The 25,636-nt window shown below is 45.0% G+C and overlaps 1 protein-coding gene across 1 annotated transcript; it reads left to right on the forward strand.

Moving 5' to 3' along the window:
- Positions 1 to 23,575: 23,575 nt before the first annotated feature.
- LOC125515636 (uncharacterized) lies at positions 23,576 to 25,212 on the forward strand. The gene has a single exon (XM_048681148.2). The coding sequence runs from the start codon at positions 23,622 to 23,624 to the stop codon at positions 24,891 to 24,893; it is 1,272 nt and encodes a 423-aa protein (XP_048537105.2). The 5' UTR covers positions 23,576 to 23,621; the 3' UTR covers positions 24,894 to 25,212.
- Positions 25,213 to 25,636: the final 424 nt, after the last annotated feature.

A 25,636-nucleotide genomic window follows, 5' to 3' on the forward strand; every position in this document is an offset into this window, starting at 1 on the left:
ATCATCTCCGGAAGGAGGTCCCCCGAAGATGAGCTCTGCTGAGAAGGGCTAAGGTCCGAACTATAAGGTAAAAACTTGGCTAATCTTCTCAGATATAAATTAAGGATTTCTCTCATCCCTCAAAAGGAAAATCTTCCTCTACTTACGGCTCGCTGGAGGGCTGATCCCCTTGAGGGCGTAGTCCGGCCGAGGAACTCCCCGGTGTAGGACCCTCTGACGAGGGTTTTTTCCCCCGCTTTGAGGCCATGGTCTCCGGGTCGTCAGAGGAAGCTCTCTTCTTCCCCTTAGGAGAGGGATTGTCGGTTCCTCCCTTCGGATTAGCCTCCTTCGAGGAGGCCATAGTTTCCTTGTCCTCCCCTTTGCTCCCCTCCAAAGGCATTATCTTCAGCATCCTGACTAGCACAGGATCCGGCCTGGTTTCGGGAAGGGGAGCCGGACACCTGATCAGCTTTGCCTTCGCTATCCACCCCTGCTTAAAAGGACAGCTCTTTTAGGGGCAAATTATGACAATTATACGGATAGAAGGTCCGGGCACAAGGTTACTTACTTGAGTATCCGGGCGATTGCAGCTTAGGCCTGCATCCTCGGTTAAATCCGGACACATCTTTTGTGATCCGAAGAATAGTTTATACATCTCCGCGGGCGTTGCGCCCATGAAATTCCGGAGAGCTCGAGGTCCCTCTGGATTAAACTCCCACAGGCGAATGGAGCGACGTTTGCCGGGCAGTATTCGGCGAATCAGCATGACCTGTGTCACCTTGACCAGGCTGAGGTCTCCTTCCAAGAGATCCTTAATGCGGCCCTTCAGCAGGGGCACGTCTTTGGGTAACCCCCAATCTAACCCTCTGTTGACCCACGACGTTAGTTGTGGCGGGGGACCCGAGCGAAAGGCAGGAGGCGCCACCCACTTGGTGCCCCGGGGAGCGGTGATATAAAACCACTCTCGTTGCCACAAGCCAAGCTCCTCTTAAAAAGAGCCCTCGGGCCATGGAGCATCGGCATTCTTGCTTATGACAGCACCTCCGCACTCTGCGTGCCGTCCCTCGATTATCTTCGGCTCCACCTTAAAGGTCTTGAGCCATAGTCCGAAGTGAGGGGTAACATGGAGGAACGCTTCGCACATAATGATAAATGAGGAGATATGGAGGATGGACTCCGGAGCTAAGTCATGGAATTCCAGCCCGTAAAGAAACAGCAGCCCCCTAACAAAGGGATCCATCGGGAAGCCTAACCCCCGGAGGAAGTGAGATATGAACACCACGCTCTTACCGGGCTGGGGGCTGGGAACGGCCTGCCCTTGAGCAGGCAACCTGTGCGGAATTTCGCCGGTTAGGAACTTAGCCTCTCTTAACTTTAGCACGTCCTCCTCCGTGAAGGAGGAGGGCGTCCATCGGCCTTGAAGGTCAGAACCGGACATTGTCGAAGGTCCGAAGCGCCTGGAATCTGGAACCTAGGGTGTTGGAACTCGAGGCGACGGGCGAACTCGCTTGAGATTGAAAAAAAGGAGTAGGGCCTTGGTCTCTTTATAAGAGGTTGAATACCAAGAGCCCTCCTCGTAACCGTTTGGGACTCGCCTTTAATCGAGGAAACATACTAACAGGCACGATTGGGTTACCCACGTCCGTATTGATGAGAATCCCGTAAAGGGGGGAACACGATCTCTGCTTTGACAAGACGTGCCAAGGAAACCGCCTCGTAAACTGTGCTGAGGTGGAAAAGTAAAGAAGATTCGAGTAAAGGACTTGGCCGTAGTGTGGTGACGCACTGCGGAATACGTCAGCAGATTTGATTTGTGTTAATATTATTCTCTCTATGGCAATATGTGGAAACTTATTTTGCAGAGCCGGACACTATTCTTGGTGTTTACATTCTTCTATGAAGGACTTGGAGGAGGAACCCGCCTTGCAATGCCGAAGACAATCTGCGCGCCGGACTCGTCATTGAAGCCTGGTTCAGGGGCTACTGAGGGAGTCCTGGATTAGGGGGTGTTCGGATGGCCGGACTATACCTTCACCGGACTCCTGGACTATGAAGATACAAGATTGAAGACTTCGTCCCATGTCCGGATGGGACTTTCCTTGGCGTGGAAGGCAAGCATGGTGATGCGGATATTCAAGATATCCTACCATTGTAACCGACTCTGTGTAACCCTAACCCTATCCGGTGTCTATATAAACCGGAGGGTTGTAGTCCGTAGACAATCAACTCCATACACAACAATCATACCATAGGCTAGCTTCTAGGGTTTAGCCACCTTGATCTCGTGGTAGATCTACTCTTGTACTACCCATATCATCAATATTAATCAAGTAGGAGTAGGGTATTACCTCCATCGAGAGGGCCCGAACCTGGGTAAAAACATCGTGTCCCTTGTCTCCTGTTACCATCCGGCCTTGACGCACAGTTCGGGACCCCCTACCCGAGATCCGCCAGTTTTGACACCGACAATGATCCTCTAACATGTGATCGAACTTCAGCTTCTCCTTTTGACTTTCGCATTGCGTCCTTGCATCGACAATGACCCAGCGGAGATCATCATCATCGGGCACATCGTCTGGTTCCTCTTGATCTTCAGCAGCATCATCGGGCACATCGTCTGGTTCCTCTTGATCTTCACCAGCTCCCCCCGTTGCAGCATCACCATATTCAGGGGGCACATAGTTTTCATCGTCCTCTCTTTCTTCACCGTCTTCCATCATAACCCCTATTTCTCCGTGCCTCGTCCAAACATTATAGTGTGGCATGAAATCCTTGTAAAGCAGGTGGGTGTGAAGGATTTTCCGGTCAGAGTAAGACATCGTATTCCCACATTTAGGGCATGGACAACACATAAAACCATTCTGCTTGTTTGCCTCAGCCGCTTCGAGAAACTCATGCACGCCCTTAATGTACTCGGAGGTGTGTCTGTCACCGTACATCCATTGTCGGTTCATCTGCGTGCATTATATATAACTAGCAAAAGGGCCCGTGCGTTGCAACGGGAGAAACAAAATTTCACGGTTGCACCCTATCCATGTTACCACTTCTCTTCTTTGTCACCGTTGTTGATGATGGTCACATTGTCCACCACACGACCAACATCCCACGTAACCCCTGTAATAATGAAGAATTGCATGGCCTAGATGCACATCTTGGGGAAAGTCTCATTAATTAGTACCCCATTTCATACGTCCCCTTCTGGCTACTTTTTACATTTCATTGATCAGGGCATCTCCCGTTAAAGTATGCAGCATGCATGTCTCAGGAATGCCCCTTTTAAAATTATTATTGAGGATATCTCATGAATCTGTTTTTTAAGGAAAATCTCATTAATCTGTTTTTTAATTATGGAGGATATCCTATTTTTTAATTATGGAGGATATCCACATATATAGAAGTTATATAATTAGCCTCTCTTTCCTTGCCTATTTCTCGCTCCCTTATTTTCTTTGGAATCCTCTAAGTCAGTCAATCTTATATTAGCCACTCTTTCCTTTATTAGCCTTGCTTCCCTTTCATGTGTCTCTGTCATCATCCCTCGAATGGCTTCCGATGCTGGGGAAACTTAAAGGTGTATATAAATTGAGTAGATTGTATGTAAGAGGGCGATCTGATACTATTTAATAAAAATAGCGACCATATTTTTATGCACAATGTGAGCTAGATGAGTTGGTTGGGACTTCTTTTCTGATCCGGAGGTTGTGGGTTCAAATCTTGTTACTCACCAATTGTGGGATGAAGTTCTTTTTATTGGTGGATGGACAAACGTGGCAGAGGCCCAATGGCCCAGAACATGTAGGAAAGGGCTTTTTTCTACTTAATGGGATGTATCAATTAGTACCACCTCGCGTATCAAAAAAATCATCTACGGCGCGTCGAAAAAAATCTAAACGGGACGAAACCAAGAATATCACCTTGCTTTATTAGTAGGTATAGATATAGATATAGATTATGTGTGTCAAAAGTAAGAAAATTAGACAAGTATCTATCTAAAGTAAGAAAATCAGACAAGTATCTATCTAAAGTAAGAACAAGAGGCTCACCACGGTGGTGCGGGCGATCGACGGTGGTGAAAATGAGGACGGGGCGTGACGGACCGCTAAACCTAGACAAATCTCAGGAAAAATGGAGCTTCGAGGTCGAGCTTCGAGAGGAGAAAGCTTAACTAGTGTGGCTCGGGCATTTCATCGAACACCTCATGTGCATAGGAGGTGAGCTAGAGCACCCAATGCCCTCCCCCTCGCCGGCCAGCAAAAAACAGAGCACTGTGGAGTGCTCTACTGCGGTGATGGGGTATATATAGGCAACTTATTTGTCCCGTTTCGTGGCAGGAACTGGAACTAACCCCCCCCTTCTGTATCGGTTCTAGGCACGAACCGGTACCAATGGCTGTGGGCCAGGAGCGCGGCCCATTGGTCCCGGTTCGTGCCTAGAACCAGAACAGATAGATCCAGATGAACCGGGACCAATGCCCACGAGGCCCCGGCCGGCCCCCTGGGCTCACGAACCGGGTCTAATTCCCCCCATGGGTCCCGGTTTGTGAAGAACCGGGACTAATGGGCTGGCCAGGCCCGAACCAAAGCCATGTTTTCTACTAGTGAGGCTCAGCGCTAGCTGATTTACTTTTGTCCAGGAGCAATTTGCAGCCTTCGATGTCAGGGGTCCAACGTAATGAACTAGTGGCCCCTACTGTGTGGTACGTGTGGTGGGAACGACGTTGCTACATTCATGAGGATCTCCTACAGGACCCAGCCAGATCAGCACAGGCCATTGCTGCATCAGCAAAGAATTTCACGAGAGCAAGAGAAAAGAAGGTGAGGATTAGGAGACATGGCTGGGAGAAGCCACTTGAAGGCACTGTGAAACTTAATATAGATGCTGGTTTCGATCTGGATAGTGGCTCTAGGAGTACAGGAGCAATATTACATGATGACATGGGAATTTTCATGGCTTCTTGATGCGGTGATATTCCCTTTGTGGAGGACGCGGCTGATACGTCTCCAACGTATCTATAATTTTTGATTGCTCCATGCTATATTATCTACTGTTTTGGACTATATTGGGCTTTATTTTCCACTTTTACATTATTTTTGGGACTAACCTATTAACCGGAGGCCCAGCCCATAATTGATGTTTTTTGCCTATTTTAGTGTTTCGAAGAAACGGAATATCAAACAGAGTCCAAACAGAATGAAACCTTTGGGAACGTGATTTTCTCACCGAACGTGATCTAGGAGACTTGGACCCTACGCCAAGGCATCAGAGAGGCGGTCACGAGGGTGGGGGGCGCCCTCCCCCCCTTAGGGCGCCCCCCTGCCTCGTGGGCCCCTCGGAGCTCCACCGACGTACTTCTTCCTCCTATATATACCTACGTACCCCCAAACAAACAGATACGGAGCCAAAAACCTAATTCCACCGCCGCAACTTTCTGTATCCACGAGATCCCATCTTAGGGCCTGTTCCGGAGCTCCGCCGGAGAGGGCCGTCATCACGGAGGGCTTCTACATCATCATAGCCTCTCCGATGAAGTGTGAGTAGTTTACCTCAGACCTTCGGGTCCATAGTTATTAGCTAGATGGCTTCTTCTCTCTTTTTGGATCTCAATACAAAGTTCTCCCCCTCTCTCGTGGAGATCTATTCGATGTAATCTTCTTTTTGCGGTGTGTTTGTTGAGACCGATGAATTGTGGGTTTATGATCAAGTCTATCTATGAATAATATTTGAATCTTCTCTGAATTCTTTTATGTATGATTGGTTATCTTTGCAAGTCTCTTCGAATTATCCGTTTGGTTTGGCCAACTAGATTGGTAGTTCTTGCCATGGGAGAAGTGCTTAGCTTTGGGTTCGGTCTTGCGGTGTCCTTTCCCAGTGACAGAAGGGGCAGCAAGGCACGTATTGCATCATTGCCATTGAGGATAATAAGATGGGGTTTATTTCATATTGCATGAATTTATCTCTCTACATCATGTCATCTTGCTTAAAGCGTTACTCTATTTTTAACTTAATACTCTAGATGCATGCTAGATAGCGGTCGATGGGTGGAGTAATAGTAGTAGATGCAGAATCGTTTCGGTCTACTTGTCACGGACGTGATGCCTACATACATGATCATGCCTAGATATTCTCATAACTATGCTCAAGTCTGTCAATTGCTCAACAGTAATTTGTTCACCCACCGTAGAATACTTATGCTCTTGAGAGAAGCCACTAGTGAAACCTATGGCCCCCGGGTCTATTCTCATCATATCAATCTCCATCACTTTAATCTTGCTTTGCTTTTTACTTTTCCTTTTACTTTTCACTTTGCATCTCTATATCAAAAATACCAAAAATATTATCTATCAGTTCTCACTCTCGTAAGTGACCGTGAAGGGATCGACAACCCCTAATCGCGTTGGTTGCGAGTAGCTATCGTTTTGTGCAGGTATGAGGGACTTGAGCGTGGCCTCCTACTGGATTGATACCTTGGTTCTCAAAAACCGAGGGAAATACTTACGCTACTCTGCTGCATCATCCTCTCCTCTTCGGGGAAAACCAACGCAAGCTCAAGAGGTAGCAAGAAGAATTTTTGGCGCCGTTGCCCGGGAGGCTTTCGCAAAGTCAAGATTTGGACTCCCGACAACGAGAAATTTCTGGCGCCGTTGCCGGGGAGTCTGCGCAAAAGTCAACATACCAAGTACCCATCACAATCCCTATCTCTCGCATTACATTAGTTGCCATTTGCCTCTCGTTTTCCTCTCCCCCACTTCATCCTTGCTGTTTTATTCGCCCTCTCCTTCTCCTTCTCCTTCTCCGCCTCTCTTTTCCGTTTGCCTTCCTGTTGCCATGGCCGAATCAAAAATAATAAAGGGTCCTTTCTAGGGTCTTAGTACCTTGGATGACCCCTCTATCCTCTCTAAGCTAAAAAATAATGATGCTATTGAAAGACCCACCGGGGTTACCAATGAGAGTTTAAATGATCTTGATGAAGATGACTCTGGAATTTGTCGTTATTTAATTGATGAGTCTTCAAAAGATGCTTGGGATAGGTTATTGAGGATTAGGGCTAGCTACATACCACAATATCAAATTGAGGTTTAATTAAAAGGTTTCTATGTTGGATTACCTGCTTCTTTCAAACAAGTGCTAGATTCTATTTTTGAAGAGGGTTTTCTTGAAGGGGGTGCTATAGGTACCTATGAAAGGATGAAAAGTATATTTGGGCACCCCATGAATGATAAAGTTGAATCTACCACCCTCTTATGCTTCTATCAAAATGAAATTATCAAAGAGATGAAATCTAGTATAGATGCAAATTTCCGTAACGTGCTTAATCTTACTTCATCCATTAATGGCCATGTGCTTTCCCAAAATAGGAGAATAAATGCCATAGAAAGGAAATTTGCTCTTTTCTTTTCTACTGCCAAAGATGACAATACCTAGATCTATCCTCGCTTTTATGCCTAGCTAGGGGCGTTAAACGATAGCGCTTGTTGGGAGGCAACCCAATTTTATTTTTAGTTTTTTGTGTTTTTCTTCTGTTTAGGAATAAATAACCCATCTACCTTATGTTTGGATGTGGTTTTGTGTTTTAATTAGTGTTTGTGCCAAGTTAGACCTGTTGGATCTTCTTGGATGATAGTTATTTGATCTTGCTGTAATTTCCAGAAACTTTGCGTTCAGTGGCCGAATTATTAAAAATCACCAGAACGTGATCAAATACTGATTCCAATTTCTGATGATCAATAAACAAATTTTCTAGGTCGTCCAATTTTGGTAGATTTTTTGGAGTTCCAGAAGTTTGCGTTAGTTACAGATTACTACAGACTGTTCTGTTTTTGACAGATTCTGTTCTGCGTGTGTTGTTTGCTTATTTTGATGAATCTATGGCTAGTAAAATAGTTTATAATCCATAGAGAATTTGGAATACAGTAGTTTTAACACCAATATAAATAAAGAATGAGTTCATTACAGTACCTTGAAGTGGTCTTTTGTTTTCTTTCTCTAACGGAGCTCACGAGATTTCTATTGAGTTTTGTGTTGCGAAGTTTTCAAGTTTTGGGTGAATTCTTTTGATGGATTATGGAACAAGGAGTGGCAAGAGCCTAAGCTTGGGGATGCCCATGGCACCCCCAAGATAATCCAAGGACACCAAAAAGTCAAAGCTTGGGGATGCCCCGGAAGGCATCCCCTCTTTCGTCTACTTCCATCGGTAATTTACTTGGAGCTATATTTTTATTCACCAACATGATATGTGTTTTGCTTGGAGCATCTTGTATTATTTGTGTCCTTGTTTGTTAGTGTGCCACAATCATCCTTGCTGTACACACCTTTTGAGAGAGCCATACATGAATTGGAATTTGATAGAATACTCTATGTGCTTCACTTATATCTTTTGAGCTATGTAGTTTTGCTCTATGTGCTTCACTTATATCTTTTGAGCGTTATAATTTTGCTCTATGTGCTTCACTTAGATATTTTAGAGCACGGTGGTGGATTTGTTTTAAAGAAACTATTGATCTCTCATGCTTCACTTAAATTATTTTGAGAGTCATAATAGCATGGTAAATTGCTTAATAATAATATACTTGGTATTCAAGATTTGTGAAACTTTCTTTTGAGTGCGTTGAATACTAAGAAAAGATTGAAGCATGATGATCGTTTTGATATATGGAGGTGATAATATTAGAGTCATGCTAGTTGAGTAGTTGTGAATTTAAAGAATACTTGTGTTAAAGTTTGTGATTCCCGTAGCATGCACGTATGGTGAACCGTTATGTGATGAAGTCGGAGCATGATTTATTTATTGATTGTCTTCCTTATGAGTGGCGGTCGGGGACGAGCGATGGTCTTTTCCTACCAATCTATCCCCCTAGGAGCATGCGCGTAATGCTTTGCTTTGATAACTTCTAGATTTTTGCAATAAGTATATGAGTTCTTTATGACTAATGTTGAGTCCATGGATTATACGCACTTTTTCCCATCCTCCCACCATTGCTAGCCTCTCTAATACCGCGCACCTTTCGCCGGTATCATACACCCACCATATACCTTCCTCAAAACAGCCACCATACCTACCTATCATGGCATTTCCATAGTCATTCCGAGATATATTGCCATGCAACTTTCCACCGTTCCGTTTATTATGACACGCTCCATCATTGTCATATTGCTAGCATGATCATGCAGTTGACATCGTATTGTGGCAAAGCCACCGTTCATAATTCTTTCATACATGTCACTCTTGATTCATTGCATATCCCGGTACACCACCGGAGGCATTCATATAGAGTCATATTTTGTTCTAAGTATCGAGTTGTAATTGTTGAGTTGTAAGAAAAATAAAAGTGTGATGATCATCATTTTAGAGCATTGTCCCAAGTGAGGAAAGAATGATGGAGGCTATGATTCCCCCATAAGTCGGGATGAGACTCCGCACGAAAAAAAAGAGGCTATAAAAAAGAGAAAAGGCCCAAATAAAAAAATGAGAAAAAAAGAGAGAAGGGACAATGTTACTATCCTTTTACCACACTTGTGCTTCAAAGTAGCACCATGATCTTCATGATAGAGAGTCTCTCGTTATGTCACTTTCTTATACTAGTGGGTATTTTTCATTATAGAACTTGGCTTGTATATTCCAATGATGGGCTTCCTCAAAATGCCCTAGGTCTTCGTGAGCAAGCGAGTTGGATGCACACCCACTTAGTTTCTTTTGTTGAGCTTTCATATGCTTACAGCTCTAGTGCATCCGTTGCATGGCAATCCCTACTCACTCACATTGATATCTATTGATGGGTATCTCCATAGCCCATTGATACGCCTAGTTGATGTGAGACTATCTTCCCCTCTTTTTGTCTTCTCCACAACCACCATTCTATTTCACATATAGTGCTATATCCATGGCTCACGCTCATGTATTGCGTGAAGATTGAAAAAGTTTTGAAAAAGTTAGAGTACGAAACAATTGCTTGTCTTGTCATCGGGGTTGTGCATGATTTAAATACTTTGTGTGGTGAAGATAGAGCATAGCCAGACTATATGATTTTGTAGGGATAACTTTCTTTGGCCATGTTATTTTGAAAACACATAATTGCTTTGTTAGTATGCTTGAAGTATTATTATTTTTATGTCAATATGAACTTTTGTATTGAATCTTTCGAATCTGAATATTCATACCACAATTAAGAAGATTTGCATTGAAATTATGCCAAGTAGCACTCCGCATCAAAAATTCTCTTTTTATCATTTACCTACTCGAGGACGAGCAGGAATTAAGCTTGGGGATGTCTGATATGTCTCCAGCGTATCTATAATTTTTGATTGCTCCATGCTATATTATCTACTGTTTTGGACTATATTGGGCTTTATTTTCCACTTTTATATTATTTTTGGGACTAACCTATTAACCGGAGGCCCAGCCCAGAATTGTTGTTTTTTTGCCTATTTCAGTGTTTCGAAGAAACGGAATATCAAACGGAGTCCAAACGGAAGGAAACCTTCGGGAACGTGATTTTCTCACCGAACGTGATCCAGGAGACTTGGATCCTACGCCAAGGCATCAGAGAGGCGGTCACGAGGGTGGGGGCGCCCCCCCCCCCTTAGGGCGCGCCCCCTGCCTCGTGGGCCCCTCGGAGCTCCACCGACGTACTTCTTCCTCCTATATATACCTACGTACCCCCCAAACGAACAAATACGGAGCCAAAAACCTAATTCCACCGCCGCAACTTTCTGTATCCACGAGATCCCATCTTGGGGCCTGTTTCGGAGCTCCGCCGGAGAGGGCCGTCATCACGGAGGGCTTCTACATCATCATAGCCTCTCCGATGAAGTGTGAGTAGTTTACCTCAGACCTTCGGGTCCATAGTTATTAGCTAGATGGCTTCTTCTCTCTTTTTGGATCTCAATACAAAGTTCTCCCCCCTCTATCGTGGAGATCTATTCGATGTAATCTTCTTTTTGCGGTGTGTTTGTTGAGACCGATGAATTGTGGGTTTATGATCAAGTCTATCTATGAATAATATTTGAATCTTCTCTGAATTCTTTTATGTATGATTGGTTATCTTTGCAAGTCTCTTTGAATTATCCATTTGGTTTGGCCAACTAGATTGGTAGTTCTTGCCATGGGAGAAGTGCTTAGCTTTGGGTTCGATCTTGCGGTATCCTTTCCCAGTGATAGAAGGGGCAGCAAGGCACGTATTGCATCGTTGCCATCGAGGATAACAAGATGGGGTTTATTTCATATTGCATGAATTTATCTCTCTACATCATGTCATCTTGCTTAAAGCGTTACTCTGTTTTTAACTTAATACTCTAGATGCATGCTGGATAGCGGTCGATGAGTGGAGTAATAGTAGTAGATGCAGAATCGTTTTGGTCTACTTGTCACGGACGTGATGCCTATATACATGATCATGCCTAGATATTCTCATAACTATGCTCAATTATGTCAATTGCTCAACAGTAATTTGTTCACCCACCATAGAATACTTATGCTCTTGAGAGAAGCCACTAGTGAAACCTATGGCCCCCGGGTCTATTCTCATCATATCAATCTCCATCACTTTAATATTGCTTTGCTTTTTTACTTTGCCTTTTACTTTTCACTTTGCATCTCTATATCAAAAATACCAAAAATATTATCTATCAGTTCTCACTCTCGTAAGTGACCGTGAAGGGATTGACAACCCCTAATCACGTTGGTTGCGAGTAGCTATCGTTTTGTGCAGGTACGAGGGACTTGAGTGTGGCCTCCTACTGGATTGATACCTTGGTTCTCAAAAACTGAGGGAAATACTTACGCTACTCTGCTGCATCATCCTCTCCTCTTCGGGGAAAACCAACGCAAGCTCAAGAGGTAGCAGCGGCAACGGCGGAAGCAAGGGCCCTGTGAGATGGCCTGTTGCTAGCAAATGGTTTGGGATGCAACAAACTATAAGTCGAAGCAGATTGCATGGTGGTGATTGAGGTTATGCAGAGCGGTGCGAACTCCCTCGGACCGGCGGCGGCCATCTATGAAGAGTGCTTTTTCTTAGCTCGTAATTTCAGTTTTATACTCCCTCCGCCCCATAATATAAGAACATTTTGACACTACACTAGTGTCAAAAACACTCTTATATTATGGGACGGAGGGAGTAGTATTTAATCACTGTCCTAGGGAAGCCAATATGGCAGCAGATATACTGGCTAGGAACTCGGAGACATCTCGAACTATTGTTTGGAAGACCGAGCCTCCAGGGTTTCTAGTGGATGTTTTATCGAACGATGTATCCTTGTTTTCACATGAAATATAAACCGCCATGATGGCTTTCCCTAAAAAAAACTAGACAATACCCCACGCGATGCAGCCGGATGGTAATTGTAATGTAATAAACAATTTGAAAAGCAGGGGCACACCGTAAGAAGAAAAAGAGTAAGTCTCGTCCCGCCTCGTTGTTGTCCCTATCTCGGCACAGACGTTGTTCATAGTCACAATAAAATTAGTGCCATCGTCTTCCCACACCAACGTCAGCCTCTAAACCTTTAGGTATGTACAGTCATATAGTATCCATATTGATCTGGGTCTTACGGAAGAGATCGAGCAAGGGAAGGAAAAAAATCATGAATCCTCGTTAGGTGATGAAGTCGTTGCTATTTATTAGAAGAAATCATGTGAGAAGGACATGATAGAGTTGCGACTCAATGTGTGTCGCGAAAGGATCAAATCTATTATTATAAATAAAAATTCATCAAAGTACAAAGCATCTTAATTAAGGCCCTATTTGATTAGGTTTTTGCTTATGCTTTTGTAGCTTTTCCAATTTGGCCAAAAAGCCATAAAAGCTCCTAAATAGGTGCTTTTGAAGCTTTTTTGGCTTTTGATAAATCAATATAAAAATTTAGAAGATTTTATAGCTTTTTGCCCAAAGTAGAAAAGTTGTAAAAGCAGAAGCAAAACTCCAAACAAACAGGGCCTAAACATAATAAAAATTACATCAAAATTTCAAGACCACCAAACAACCACTACTACCACCACAATGAGTCGTCGACGCGCCGTTGTCGCCGCTCCTCTACGGAAGCCAGCTTGACCGTGTCGATGGCAACCGGGGAGCCTTCATGCACATGCCCATAAGGACCAGCGCCTGAGAGCCGTAGTCATTGCCATTGAACACTTGCGTAGATCTGAAGCACCTGACATTAAATCTCGCCACATGATCGAGAAGCCATAAGCTCACTATTCCAAGGTGGCAGCAGGAATCTGTTGGGGAACGTAGTAATTTCAAAAAAATTCCTACGCACACGCAAGATCATGGTGATGCATAGCAACGAGAGGGGAGAGTATGATCTACGTACCCTTGTAGATCGCAACGGAAGCGTTGACACAACGTAGTGGAAGTAGTCGTATGTCTTCTTCCCGATCCGACCGATCCAAGTACCGTTACTCCGGCACCTCCGAGTTCTTGGCACACGTACAGCTCGATGACGCTACCCGGGCTCCGATCCAGCAAAGCTTCGGGGATGAGTTCCGTCAGCACGACGGCGTGGTGACGATGATGATGTTCTACCGACGCAGGGCTTCGCCTAAGCACTACAACGATATGACCGAGGTGGAATATGGTGGCAGGGGGCACCGCACACGGCTAAGGAATGATCACGAGGATCAACTTGTGTGTCCAGGGGTGCCCCCTGCCCCCGTATATAAAGGAGCAAGGGGAGGAGGCCGGCCGGCCCTTACAGGCGCGCCAGGAGGAGTCCTCCTCCTAGTAGGAGTAGGACTCCTACTAGGAGGGGGAAAGAGGTGGAGGGGGAGAGGGAAAGGGGGGGCGCCGCCCCCTCTCCTAGTCCAATTCGGACCAGGGGGGAGGAGGCGTGCGGCCCACCTCTGGCAGCCCCTCTCTCTCCACTAAGGCCCATATGGCCCATTACTTCTCCCGGGGGGGCTCCGGTAACCCTCCGGCTCTCCGGTTTTCTCCGAAATCACCCGGAACACTTCCGGTGTCCGAATATAGCCGTCCAATATATCAATCTTTATGTCTCGACCATTTTGAGACTCCTCGTCATGTCCGTGATCACATCCGGGACTCCGAACAAACTTCGGTACATCAAAATGCATAAACTCATAATAACTGTCATCGTAACTTTAAGCATGCGGACCCTACGGTTCGAGAACAATGTAGACATGACTGAGACACGTCTTCGGTCAATAACCAATAGCAGGACCTGGATGCCCATATTGGTTCCTACATATTCTACGAAGATCTTTATCGGTCAGACCGCATAACAACATACGTTGTTCCCTTTGTCATCGGTATGTTACTTGCCCGAGATTCGATCGTCGGTATCCAATACCTAGTTCAATCTCGTTACCGGCAAGTCTCTTTACTCGTTCCGTAATACATCATCTCACAACTAACATATTAGTTGTAGTGCTTGCAAGGCTTATGTGATTTGCATTACCGAGAGGGCCCAGAGATACCTCTCCGACAATCGGAGTGACAAATCCTAATCTCGAAATACGCCAACCCAACATGTACCTTTGGAGACACCTGTAATGCTCCTTTATAATCACCCAGTTACGTTGTGACGTTTGGTAGCACCCAAAGTGTTCCTCCGGCAAACGGGAGTTGCATAATCTCATAGTCATAGGAACATGTATAAGTCATGAAGAAAGCAATAGCAACATACTAAACGATCGGGTGCTAAGCTAATGGAATGGGTCATGTCAATCAGATCATTCAACTAATGATGTGATCTCGTTAATCAAATAACAACTCTTTGTTCATGGTTAGGAAACATAACCATCTTTGATTAACGAGCTAGTCAAGTAGAGGCATACTAGTGACACTCTGTTTGTCTATGTATTCACACATGTATTATGTTTCCGGTTAATACAATTCTAGCATGAATAATAAACATTTATCATGATATAAGGAAATAAATAATAACTTTATTATTGCCTCTAGGGCATATTTCCTTCAGTCTCCCACTTGCACTAGAGTCAATAATCTAGATCACATCACCATGTGATTAACATCGATAGTTCACATCATCATGTGATTAACACCCATAGTTCACATCGCCATGTGACCAACACCCAAAGGGTTTACTAGATTCGGTAATCTAGTTCACATCGCTATGCGATTAACACCCAAAGAGTACTAAGGTGTGATCATGTTTTGCTTGTGAGAGAATCTTAGTCAATGGTCTTTCACATTCAGACCTGTTATGTATTTTGCAATTTTTTCTATGTCTACAATGCTCTGCACGGAGCTACTCTAGCTAATTGCTCCCACTTTCAATATGTATCTAGATCAAGACTTAGAGTCATCCAGATCAGTGTCAAAACTTGCATCGACGTAACCCTTTACTGCGAACCTTTTTTGTCACCTCCATAATCGAGAAACATATCCTTATTCCACTAAGGGTAATTTTGACCGTTGTCCAGTGATCTACTCCTAGATCACTATTGTATGCCAATCAGTGAAGGGTATACAATAGATCTGGTACACAGCATGGCATACTTTATAGAACCTATGGCCAAGGCATAGGGAATGACTTTCATTCTCTTTCTATCTTCTGTCGTGGTCGGGCTTTGAGTCTTACTCAACTTCACACCTTGTAATACAGGCAAGAACTCTTTCTTTGACTGCTCCCTTTTGAACTACTTCAAAATCTTGTCAAGGTATGTACTCATTGAAAAACTTATCAAGCGTCTTGATCTATCTCTATAGATCTTGAGGCTCAATATGTAAGCAGCTTCACCGAAGTCTTTCTTTGAAAAACTCCTTTCAAACACTCCTTTATGCTTTACAGAATAATTCTACATTATTTCCGATCAACAATATGTCATTCACATATACTTATCAGAAATGATGTAGTGCTCCCACTCACTTTCTCGTAAATACAGGCTTCACCGCAAGTCTGTATAAAACTATATGCTTTGATCAACTCATCAAAGCATATATTCCAACTCCGAGATGCTTGCACCAGTCCACAGATGGATCGCTGGAGTTTGCACATTTTGTTAGCACCTTTCGGATTGACAAAACCTTCTGGTTGCATCATATACAACTCTTCTTTAATAAATCCATTAAGGAATGCAGTTTTATTTATCCATTTGCCAGATTTCATAAAATGCGGCAGTTACTAACATGATTCGAACAGACTCAAGCATAGATACAAGTGAGAAACTCTCATCGTAGTCAACACCTTGAACTTGTCGAAAACCTTTTTGCGACAATTCTAGCTTTGTAGATAGTAACACTACTATCAGCGTCCGTCTTCCTCTTGAAGATCCATTTATTTTCTATGGCTTGCCGATCATCGGGCAAATCCATCAAAGTCCATACTTTGTTCTCATACATGGATCATATCTCAGATTTTATGGCCTCAAACCATTTCGCGGAATCTGGGCTCATCATCGCTTCCTCATAGTTCGCAAGTTCGTCATGGTCTAGTAACATGACTTCCAAAACAGGATTACCGTACCACTCTGGTGCGGATCTCACTCTGGTTTACCTACGAGATTCAGTAGTAACTTGATCTGAAGTTACATGATCATCATCATTAGCTTCCTCACTAATTGGTGTAGTAGTCACAAGAACAGATTTCCGTGATGAACTACTTTCCAATAAGGGAGAAGGTACAATTACCTTATCAAGTTTTCTACTTTCCTCCCACTCACTTCTTTCGAGAGAAACTCCTTCTCCAGAAAGTTTCCGAATTTAGCAACAAAAGTCTTGCCTACGGGTCTGTGATAGAAGGTGTATCCAATAGTTTCCTTTGGATATCCTATGAAGACATATTTCTCCGATTTGGGTTCGAGCTTATCAGGTTGAAGCTTTTTCACATAAGCATCGCAGTCCCAAACTTTCAGAAACGACAACTTTGGTTTCTTGCCAAACCACAGTTCATAAGGCGTCGTCTCAACGGATTTTGATGGTGCCCTTTTAACGTGAATGCAGCTGTCTTTAATGCATAACCCCAAAACGATAGTGGTAGATCGGTAAGAGACATCATAGATCGCACCATATCTAATAAAGTACGGTTATGACGTTCGGACACACCATTATATTGTGGTGTTCCAGGTGGCATGAGTAGTGAAACTATTTCACATTGTTTTTAACTGAAGGCCAAACTCGTAACTCAAATACTCTTCTCTACGATCAGATCGTAGAAACTTTATTTTCTTGTTACGATGATTTTTCACTTCACTCTGAAATTCTTTGAACTTTTCAAATGTTTCAGACTTATGTTTCATCAAGTAGATATACTCATATTTGCTCAAATCATATGTGAAGATCAGAAAATAATGATACCTGTCGCGGGCCTCAATATTCATCGGACCACATACATCAGTATGTATGATTTCCAACAAATCTGTTGCTCGCTCCATTGTTGCAAAGAACAGAGTTTTAGTCATCTTGCCCATGAGGCATGGTTCGCAAGCATCAACTGATTCATAATCAAGTGATTCCAAAATCCCATCAGCATGGAGTTTCTTCATGCGCTTTACACCAATATGACCTAAACAGCAGTGCCATAAATAAGTTGCACTATCATTATTAACTTTGCATCTTTTGGTTTCAATATTATGATTATGTGTATTACTACGATCGAGATCCAACGAACTATTTTCATTGGGTGTGTAACCATATAAGGTTTTATTCATGTAAACAGAACAACAATTTATTCTCTTACTTAAATGAATAACCGTATTACAATAAACATGATCAAACCATATTCATGCTCAATGCAAACACCAAATAACACTTATTCAGGTTCAACACTAATCCCGAAAGTATAGGGAGTGTGCGATGATGATCATATCAATCTTGGAACCACTTCCAACACACATCGTCACTTCAACCTTAACTAGTCTCTGTTTATTCTGCAACTCCCGTTTCGAGTTACTAATCTTAGCAACTGAACTAGTATCAAATACTGAGGGGTTGCTATAAACACTAGTAAAGTACACATCAATAACATGTATATCAAATATACTTATGTTCACTTTGCCATCCTTCTTATCCGCCAATCACTTGGGGTAATTCCGCTTCCAGTGACCAGTCCCTTTGCAGTAGAAGCACTTAGTCTCAGGCTTAGGATCAGACTTGGGCTTCTTCACTTGAGCAGCAACTTTGCTTGTTGTTCTTCTTGAAGTTCCCCTTCTTCCCTCTGCCCTTTTCTTGAAACTAGTGGTCTTGTCTACCATCAACACTTGATGTTTTCCTCGATTTCTACCTTCATCAATTTCCGCATTACAAAGAGCTTGGGAATCGTTTCCGTTATCCCTTGCATATCATAGTTCATCATGAAGTTCTACTAACTTGGTGATGGTGACTAGAGAATTCTGTCAATCACTATCTTATCTGGAAGATTAACTCCCACTTGATTCAAGCGATTGTAGTACCCAGACAATCTGAGCACATGCTCACTAGTTGAGCGATTCTCCTCCATCTTTTAGCTATAGAACTTGTTGGAGACTTCATATCTCTCAATTAGGGTATTTGCTTGAAATATTAACTTCAACTCCTGGAACATCTCATATGGTCCATGACGTTCAAAACATCTTTGAAGTCCCGATTCTAAGCCGTTAAGCATGGTGCACTAAACTATCAAGTAGTCATCATATTGAGCTAGCCAAACGTTCATAACGTCTGCATCTGCTCCTGCAATAGGTCTGTCACCTAGCAGTGCATCAAGGACATAATTCTTCTGTGCAGTAATGAGGATAAACCTCAGATCACGGATCCAATCCGCATCATTGCTACTAACATCTTTCAACACAATTTTCTCTAGGAACATATCAAAATAAACATATGAAAGCAACAACACGAGCTATTGATCTACAACATAGATATGCTAATACTACCAGGACTAAGTTCATGATAAATTAAAGTTCAATTAATCATATTACTTAAGAACTCCCACTTAGATAGACATCCCTCTAATCCTCTAAGTGATTACGTGATCCAAATCAACTAAACCATGTCCGATCATCACGTGAAATGGATTAGTCTTCAATGGTGAACATCATTATGTTGATCATATCTACTATATGATTCACGCTCGACCTTTCGGTCTCCGTGTTCCGAGGCCATATCTGCATATGCTAGGCTCGTCAAGTATAACCCGAGTATTCTGCGTGTGCAAAAACTGGCTTGCACCCGTTGTAGATGGACGTAGAGCTTATCACACCCGATCATCACGTGGTGTCTGGGCACGACGAACTTTGGCAACGGTGCATACTCAGGGAGAACACTTCTTGATAATTTAGTGAGAGATCATCTTATAATGCTACCGTCAATCAAAGCAAGATAAGATGCATAAAAGATAAACATCACATGCAATCAATATAAGTGACATGATATGGCCATCATCATCTTGTGCCTGTGATCTCCATCTCCGAAGCACCGTCATGATCACCATCGTCACCGGCGCGACACCTTGATCTCCATCGTAGCATCGTTGTCGTCTCGCCAATCTTATGCTTCCACGACTATCACTACCGCTTAGTAATAAAGTAAAGCATTACATCGCGATTGCATTGCATACAATAAAGCGACAACCATATGGCTCCTGCCAGTTGCCGATAACTCGGTTACAAAACATGATCATCTCATACAATAAAATTTAGCATCATGTCTTGACCATATCACATCACAACATGCCCTGCAAAAACAAGTTAGACGTCCTCTACTTTGTTGTTGCAAGTTTTACGTGGCTGCTATGGGCTTAAGCAAGAACCAATCTCACCTACGCATCAAAACCACAACGATAGTTTGTCAATTTGACTCCGTTTTAACCTTCGCAAGGACCGGGCGTAGCCACACTTGGTTCAACTAAAGTTGGAGAGACAGTCGCCCGCAAGCCACCTATGTGCAAAGCACGTCGGGGAAACCGGTCTCGCGTAAGCGTACGCGTAATGTTGGTCCGGATCGTCTCGTCCAACAATACCGCCGAACCAAAGTATGACATGCTGGTAGGCAGTATGACTTATATCGCCCACAACTCACTTATGTTCTACTCGTGCAAATAACATCAAACCATAAAACCTAGGCTCGGATGCCACTGTTGGGGAACGTAGTAATTTCAAAAAAATTCCTACGCACACGCAAGATCATGGTGATGCATAGCAACGAGAGGGGAGAGTATGATCTACGTACCCTTGTAGATCGCAACGGAAGCGTTGACACAACGTAGAGGAAGTAGTCGTACGTCTTCTTCCCGATCCGACCGATCCAAGTACCGTTACTCCGGCACCTCCGAGTTCTTGGCACACGTACAGCTCGATGACGCTCCCCGGGCTCCGATCCAGCAAAGCTTCGGGGATGAGTTCCGTCAGCACGACGGCGTGGTGACGATGATGATGTTCTACCGACGCAGGGCTTCGCCTAAGCACTACCACGATATGACCGAGGTGGAATATGGTGGCAGGGGGCACCGCACACGGCTAAGGAACGATCACGAGGATCAACTTGTGTGTCCAGGGGTGCCCCCTGCCCCCGTATATAAAGGAGCAAGGGGAGGAGGCCAGCCGGCCCTTACAGGCACGCCAGGAGGAGTCCTCCTCCTAGTAGGAGTAGGACTCCTACTAGGAGGGGGAGAGGGAAAGGGGGGGCGCCGCCCCCCTCTCCTAGTCCAATTCGGACCAGGGGGGAGGAGGCGCGCGGCCCACCTCTGGCAGCCCCTCTCTCTCTCCACTAAGGCCCATATGGCCCATTACTTCTCCCGGGGGGATTCCGGTAACCCTCCGGCTCTCCAGTTTTCTCCGAAATCACCCGGAACACTTCCGGTGTCCGAATATAGCCGTCCAATATATCAATCTTTATGTCTCGACCATTTCGAGACTCCTCGTCATGTCCGTGATCACATCCGGGACTCCGAACAAACTTCGGTACATCAAAATGCATAAACTCATAATAACCGTCATCGTAACTTTAAGCGTGCGGACCCTACGGTTCGAGAACAATGTAGACATGACCGAGACACATCTCCGGTCAATAACCAATAGCGGGACCTGGATGCCCATATTGGTTCCTACATATTCTACGAAGATCTTTATCGGTCAGACCGCATAACAACATACGTTGTTCCCTTTGTCATCGGTATGTTACTTGCCCGATATTCGATCGTCGGTATCCAATACCTAGTTCAATCTCGTTACCGGCAAGTCTCTTTACTCGTTCCGTAATACATCATCTCACAACTAACATATTAGTTGTAGTGCTTGCAAGGCTTATGTGATGTGCATTACCGAGAGGGCCCAGAGATACCTCTCCGACAATCGGAGTGACAAATCCTAATCTCGAAATACGCCAACCCAACATGTACCTTTGGAGACACCTGTAGAGCACCTTTATAATCACCCAGTTACGTTGTGACGTTTGGTAGCACCCAAAGTGTTCCTCCGGCAAACGGGAGTTGCATAATCTCATAGTCATAGGAACATGTATAAGTCATGAAGAAAGCAATAGCAACATACTAAACGATCGGGTGCTAAGCTAATGGAATGGGTCATGTCAATCAGATCATTCAACTAATGATGTGATCTCGTTAATCAAATAACAACTCTTTGTTCATGGTTAGGAAACATAACCATCTCTGATTAACGAGCTAGTCAAGTAGAGGCATACTAGTGACACTCTGTTTGTCTATGTATTCACACATGTATTATGTTTCCGATTAATACAATTCTAGCATGAATAATAAACATTTATCATGATATAAGGAAATAAATAATAACTTTATTATTGCCTCTAGGGCATATTTCCTTCAGAATCTACACCGAAACTCCGTCGACTACAACCAGACGGACGAACTCAAGACGGACCGGAGCCCGGAAGACACTCAAAGAAGAAGCATCGCCATCTAGCTGAGCGCTGCACCTGCAAGGACTAAAAAACCGAACCTAAACTACTAACCGAAGTGAAGGCACCAGGATTCCCCTCCCCTTCATCAGCTGCCGGAGCGGCAGGTAGAGGGGAGGCGAATCCACTGGCTCGTCGGTGAAGCCTGAAAGGGAGAGTTTGCCCTAGCCACCTAGTGATAGAGGAGGAAAACGAGAGGGACGAAAAAATATTCATGGTAGCAAAGAATAATTCTACCACATAAAACCGGACGTGGAGTTTTTGCGCCTGAGCTCACATGCTCCCTCATGAACAGTAAAATCGAAAAAATAGTAAAAAATCAAACAATTCCAATTTTTTATAAACATTGAGGAATTTTTTCATGGCACGCAAAAAGTTGTGACGAAATGACATTTGTGGAAATGTGGGAAAAAAAACAAAATCGATGCTTCGAAAAGACTATTGTTTGAAGCATTTTGGAGCATCGGTTTTGTTTTTTATGCCCACATTTCCACGAACGTCATTTTATCACATTTTTTGCACGCAGTGAAAGCATTCATCAATGTTTATCACAAAAAAATCATACTTTTTTTTACTATTTTTTGATTTTACTGTTCACGAGGGAGCATGAGAGCTCGGGATCAAAAGAGCACTTTCGGTGTTTGACCCCTCAACATTACCAAGCTAAACAAATCACCATTAGCTCTGGTCAAAGTATTTAGGGGTTCTTTGATTAAGGGGATTCTAAAAAGAATTTTGGAGGATTCCTGTTCTTAGGAAAAAAATCTACGTGGGTGGTTTGATTTGTAGGATTACAAACCATAGATTTTTTTTTTCTTAGAATTCAGTTGCACTAGATTTCATAAGAGATTTTCATCCAACCAACATCTTTGAAAGAATCTAAATTTTTCCTGTGCACAATCGATCAAACATCCTTATAATCTTGTGGTATTCAAGGTAACATTTCACTATATCCTACATTTTTTTTCTATTCCCGTGTTTTGGATATCCTGCGAATTAAAGAGGTTTGTAATTCTTTTGCCGAACAACCGACATTGTACACGTCGATGTCACCTAGGCCCGTGAACCAGATGGCACGTATCATCTCTCACTCTGATCTCTACTAGCGCAGATCCACGTGTCCGCCATATACCATCATGCTCACACACACACTCGCTGTAGCCCCTACACATTGGATTCCCAGCGAGGTGGTGGAGGCTGGCTAGGCTGTGCGGGAGGTCGTCGCTGAGCAGCAAATCTAAGTCCTTGCACGCCACAGTTCGCCTTCCTACTTTTTTTTTGCGGGGAACAGTTCGCCTTCCTACAATAAACCAACCGTGTAAATGGGTTTATTGACAGTGTTTGTCGAGACTATAGGGGGTTAAACATCCGGTTTTATACTTAGGGTTTAGTAATCGAATCGCGAAACACGAATCAACTTGTGGTTGAGTTGGTTAGGTGGACAGTGGTATCCCCAACCCACCAGGGTTCAAATCCTGGTGCTCGCATTATTCCTGTATTTATTTCAGGATTTCCGGCAATGCGCTTTCAGTGGGAGGAGACGTTCCCGTCGACGACGAGGCGCCTACGGTGTGTACTGATGCTAAAAAAAATCGCGAAACCTCGGCTACTTTCAGCTCGCATCCTTTTTTGCAAGCTTTGCAGATTGACTTTTCGATTGGAAAAGAAATGTCGAAATCAGGACAGCCGTTGGATCACAAGGTGAACGGACGAGATCATTCCCCTGCTCACTCCTCTTATACTAGTGGAGGCCAAGCAAAACCCATTGCCCTGCTCGATCTCGTGTCCCCTCCCCCACCCCCAAACCCTTCCCCGATGGCCGCCGCCGCCGCCGCGCTCCGCCGGGCCCTCGCCCCGGCCCCGGCGCTGCTCCTCCGCCGCCAGGCCCTCGTGCGCCTCCTCTCCACGCAGGCCCAGTCCTCCACCGCCCCCACCATCAGCCCCGCCGAGCTCGTCCGCATCAAGAACTCCATCCGCAGCGCCGCCACGCCGCCCGACGAGCTCGCCGCCCTCTTCCTGAAAGGCATCCCGCACCCGCCCTTCCTCGGCGACCGCTCCATCTTCTCCCTCGCCGTCTCCCGCCTCACCGCCGCCGCCCGCCCCGACCTCGTCTCCTCCGTGCTCTCCGCCTCCCTCACCGCCCTCCCGGCGCCGCACCCCTCCGAGGGCTTCCTCATCCGCCTCATCGCGCTCTACGCCGCCGCCGGCATGCCCACCCACTCCCTCTCCACCTTCCGCCTCGTCGTGCCCCCCTCCGACCGCGCCCTCTCCGCCCTCCTCGCCGCCTACTACGACGCCGGCCAGCCCGCCCGCGCCATCGAGGCCTTCCGCGACCTCTCAGCCGAGCTCTCCATCACGCCGGGCGTCGTGTCCCACAACGTGCTCCTCAAGTGCATGGTCGCCACGGGGGACGTCGCCGGCGCCCGCCAGGTGTTCGACGGAATGCCCGTCAAGGCCGGCATGCAGCCAGACATAGTCTCGTGCAACGAGATGCTCAAGGGGTACCTCAAGACAGGTGACCATGCCGCGTTTGACCTGCTGCTCAAGGAGGTCACTGGCGGCAAGAGGCGGCTCAAGCCCAATGTCACAACCTACAAGCTCCGGATGTCCGCCCTCTGCGCCAAGGGCAGGAGCTTCGAGGCCGAGGAGCTGCTGGACGCCATGGGCGCCAACGGCGTCCCGCCTAACCGGGAGTGCTTCAACACTGTCATCGGCGGGCTATGCAAGGAGGGAGAGGTGGGCGCTGCGGTGGCGTTGTTCAAGAGGATGCCGGAGGTGCCCAGACTCAACGGGAAAGGTGTGTCGCCCAACTTCGAGACCTATATCATGTTGATCGAGGCGCTGGTCGAAAACAACGCGTTTGTCCCTGCCCTGGAGTTGTGCAAGGAGTGCCTGGCCAACAAGTGGGCGCCGCCGTTCCAGGCTGTCAAGGGTCTGATCCAAGGGTTGGTGAAGAGCAGGAAGGTGAAGCATGCCAAGGAGCTCGGCATGGCGATGAAGAAGGCCGCCAAGGGTGATGCCAAGGAGGAGTGGGAGAAGGTTGAGGCGGACGCCTTCCAGCTCGCGCTCGCCGAGATGAAAGCGTAACTCACCGCCCGCTTGGGACAGTATGTTGTCGCCTGTAAGCGGGTGATAAGTTATTGTTTTCTTGTTTCACTGGAAATCTATTAGACGTTTGTGTTTCTTCATGTGCTTGTGGCCGCTTGACTCTAGCAGTTCCTTTGGTTCAGGACACAAGATAGATCTTTTCTCATATAAGGTATTTGCATTTCAAACTACTGGGAGCTCTGCTGTCTCCTCGCCTGTAGGTGGGCATTATTAAACTTCAGTTACCAGATGCAGTTTGTACCACTTCTTTATTATCACAATTCACCTCTCGGTGCTTTAGATATTGTTCTCTGTGTAACTTTGGGAGCAGTGGGCACCTTCTGAACCCCTAGACCTCTCACGATGCAAGCACTACAGAGAGAAGTCCAATATGTGTGTTGCCTTTGTACTGCTCATTTAAAGGATTGAATCAACAGATTGCTTGATTCCATAATTCAGCATGTAGGCTGCCTGAGAGGAAAACTCAATCCTGCTCTTTCATATTTCAGTAGTATTGAATTTATGAAGGTGAACAGTCCTTTTACCCGGTATTTTGCAAAGGAGATTGCAGATATTTATGATTCAACACTTGCCTTTGTTCCTGATAAGTAGTATTTTTCTCACATACTATATGACATTTTGGTTCAGTGGCTCAGTGCATAGGATAGTTCTTTCCTCACATAATAAGGTATTTGCATTGTGACTAATCGGGTGCTCCCATAGCCGTAGGGGGGCATGTGAAT

Source organism: Triticum urartu, chromosome 6A (genome assembly GCF_056163025.1).
Source record: "Triticum urartu cultivar PI428250 chromosome 6A, HENAU_Tu73, whole genome shotgun sequence".
NCBI lineage: Eukaryota > Viridiplantae > Streptophyta > Magnoliopsida > Poales > Poaceae > Triticum > Triticum urartu.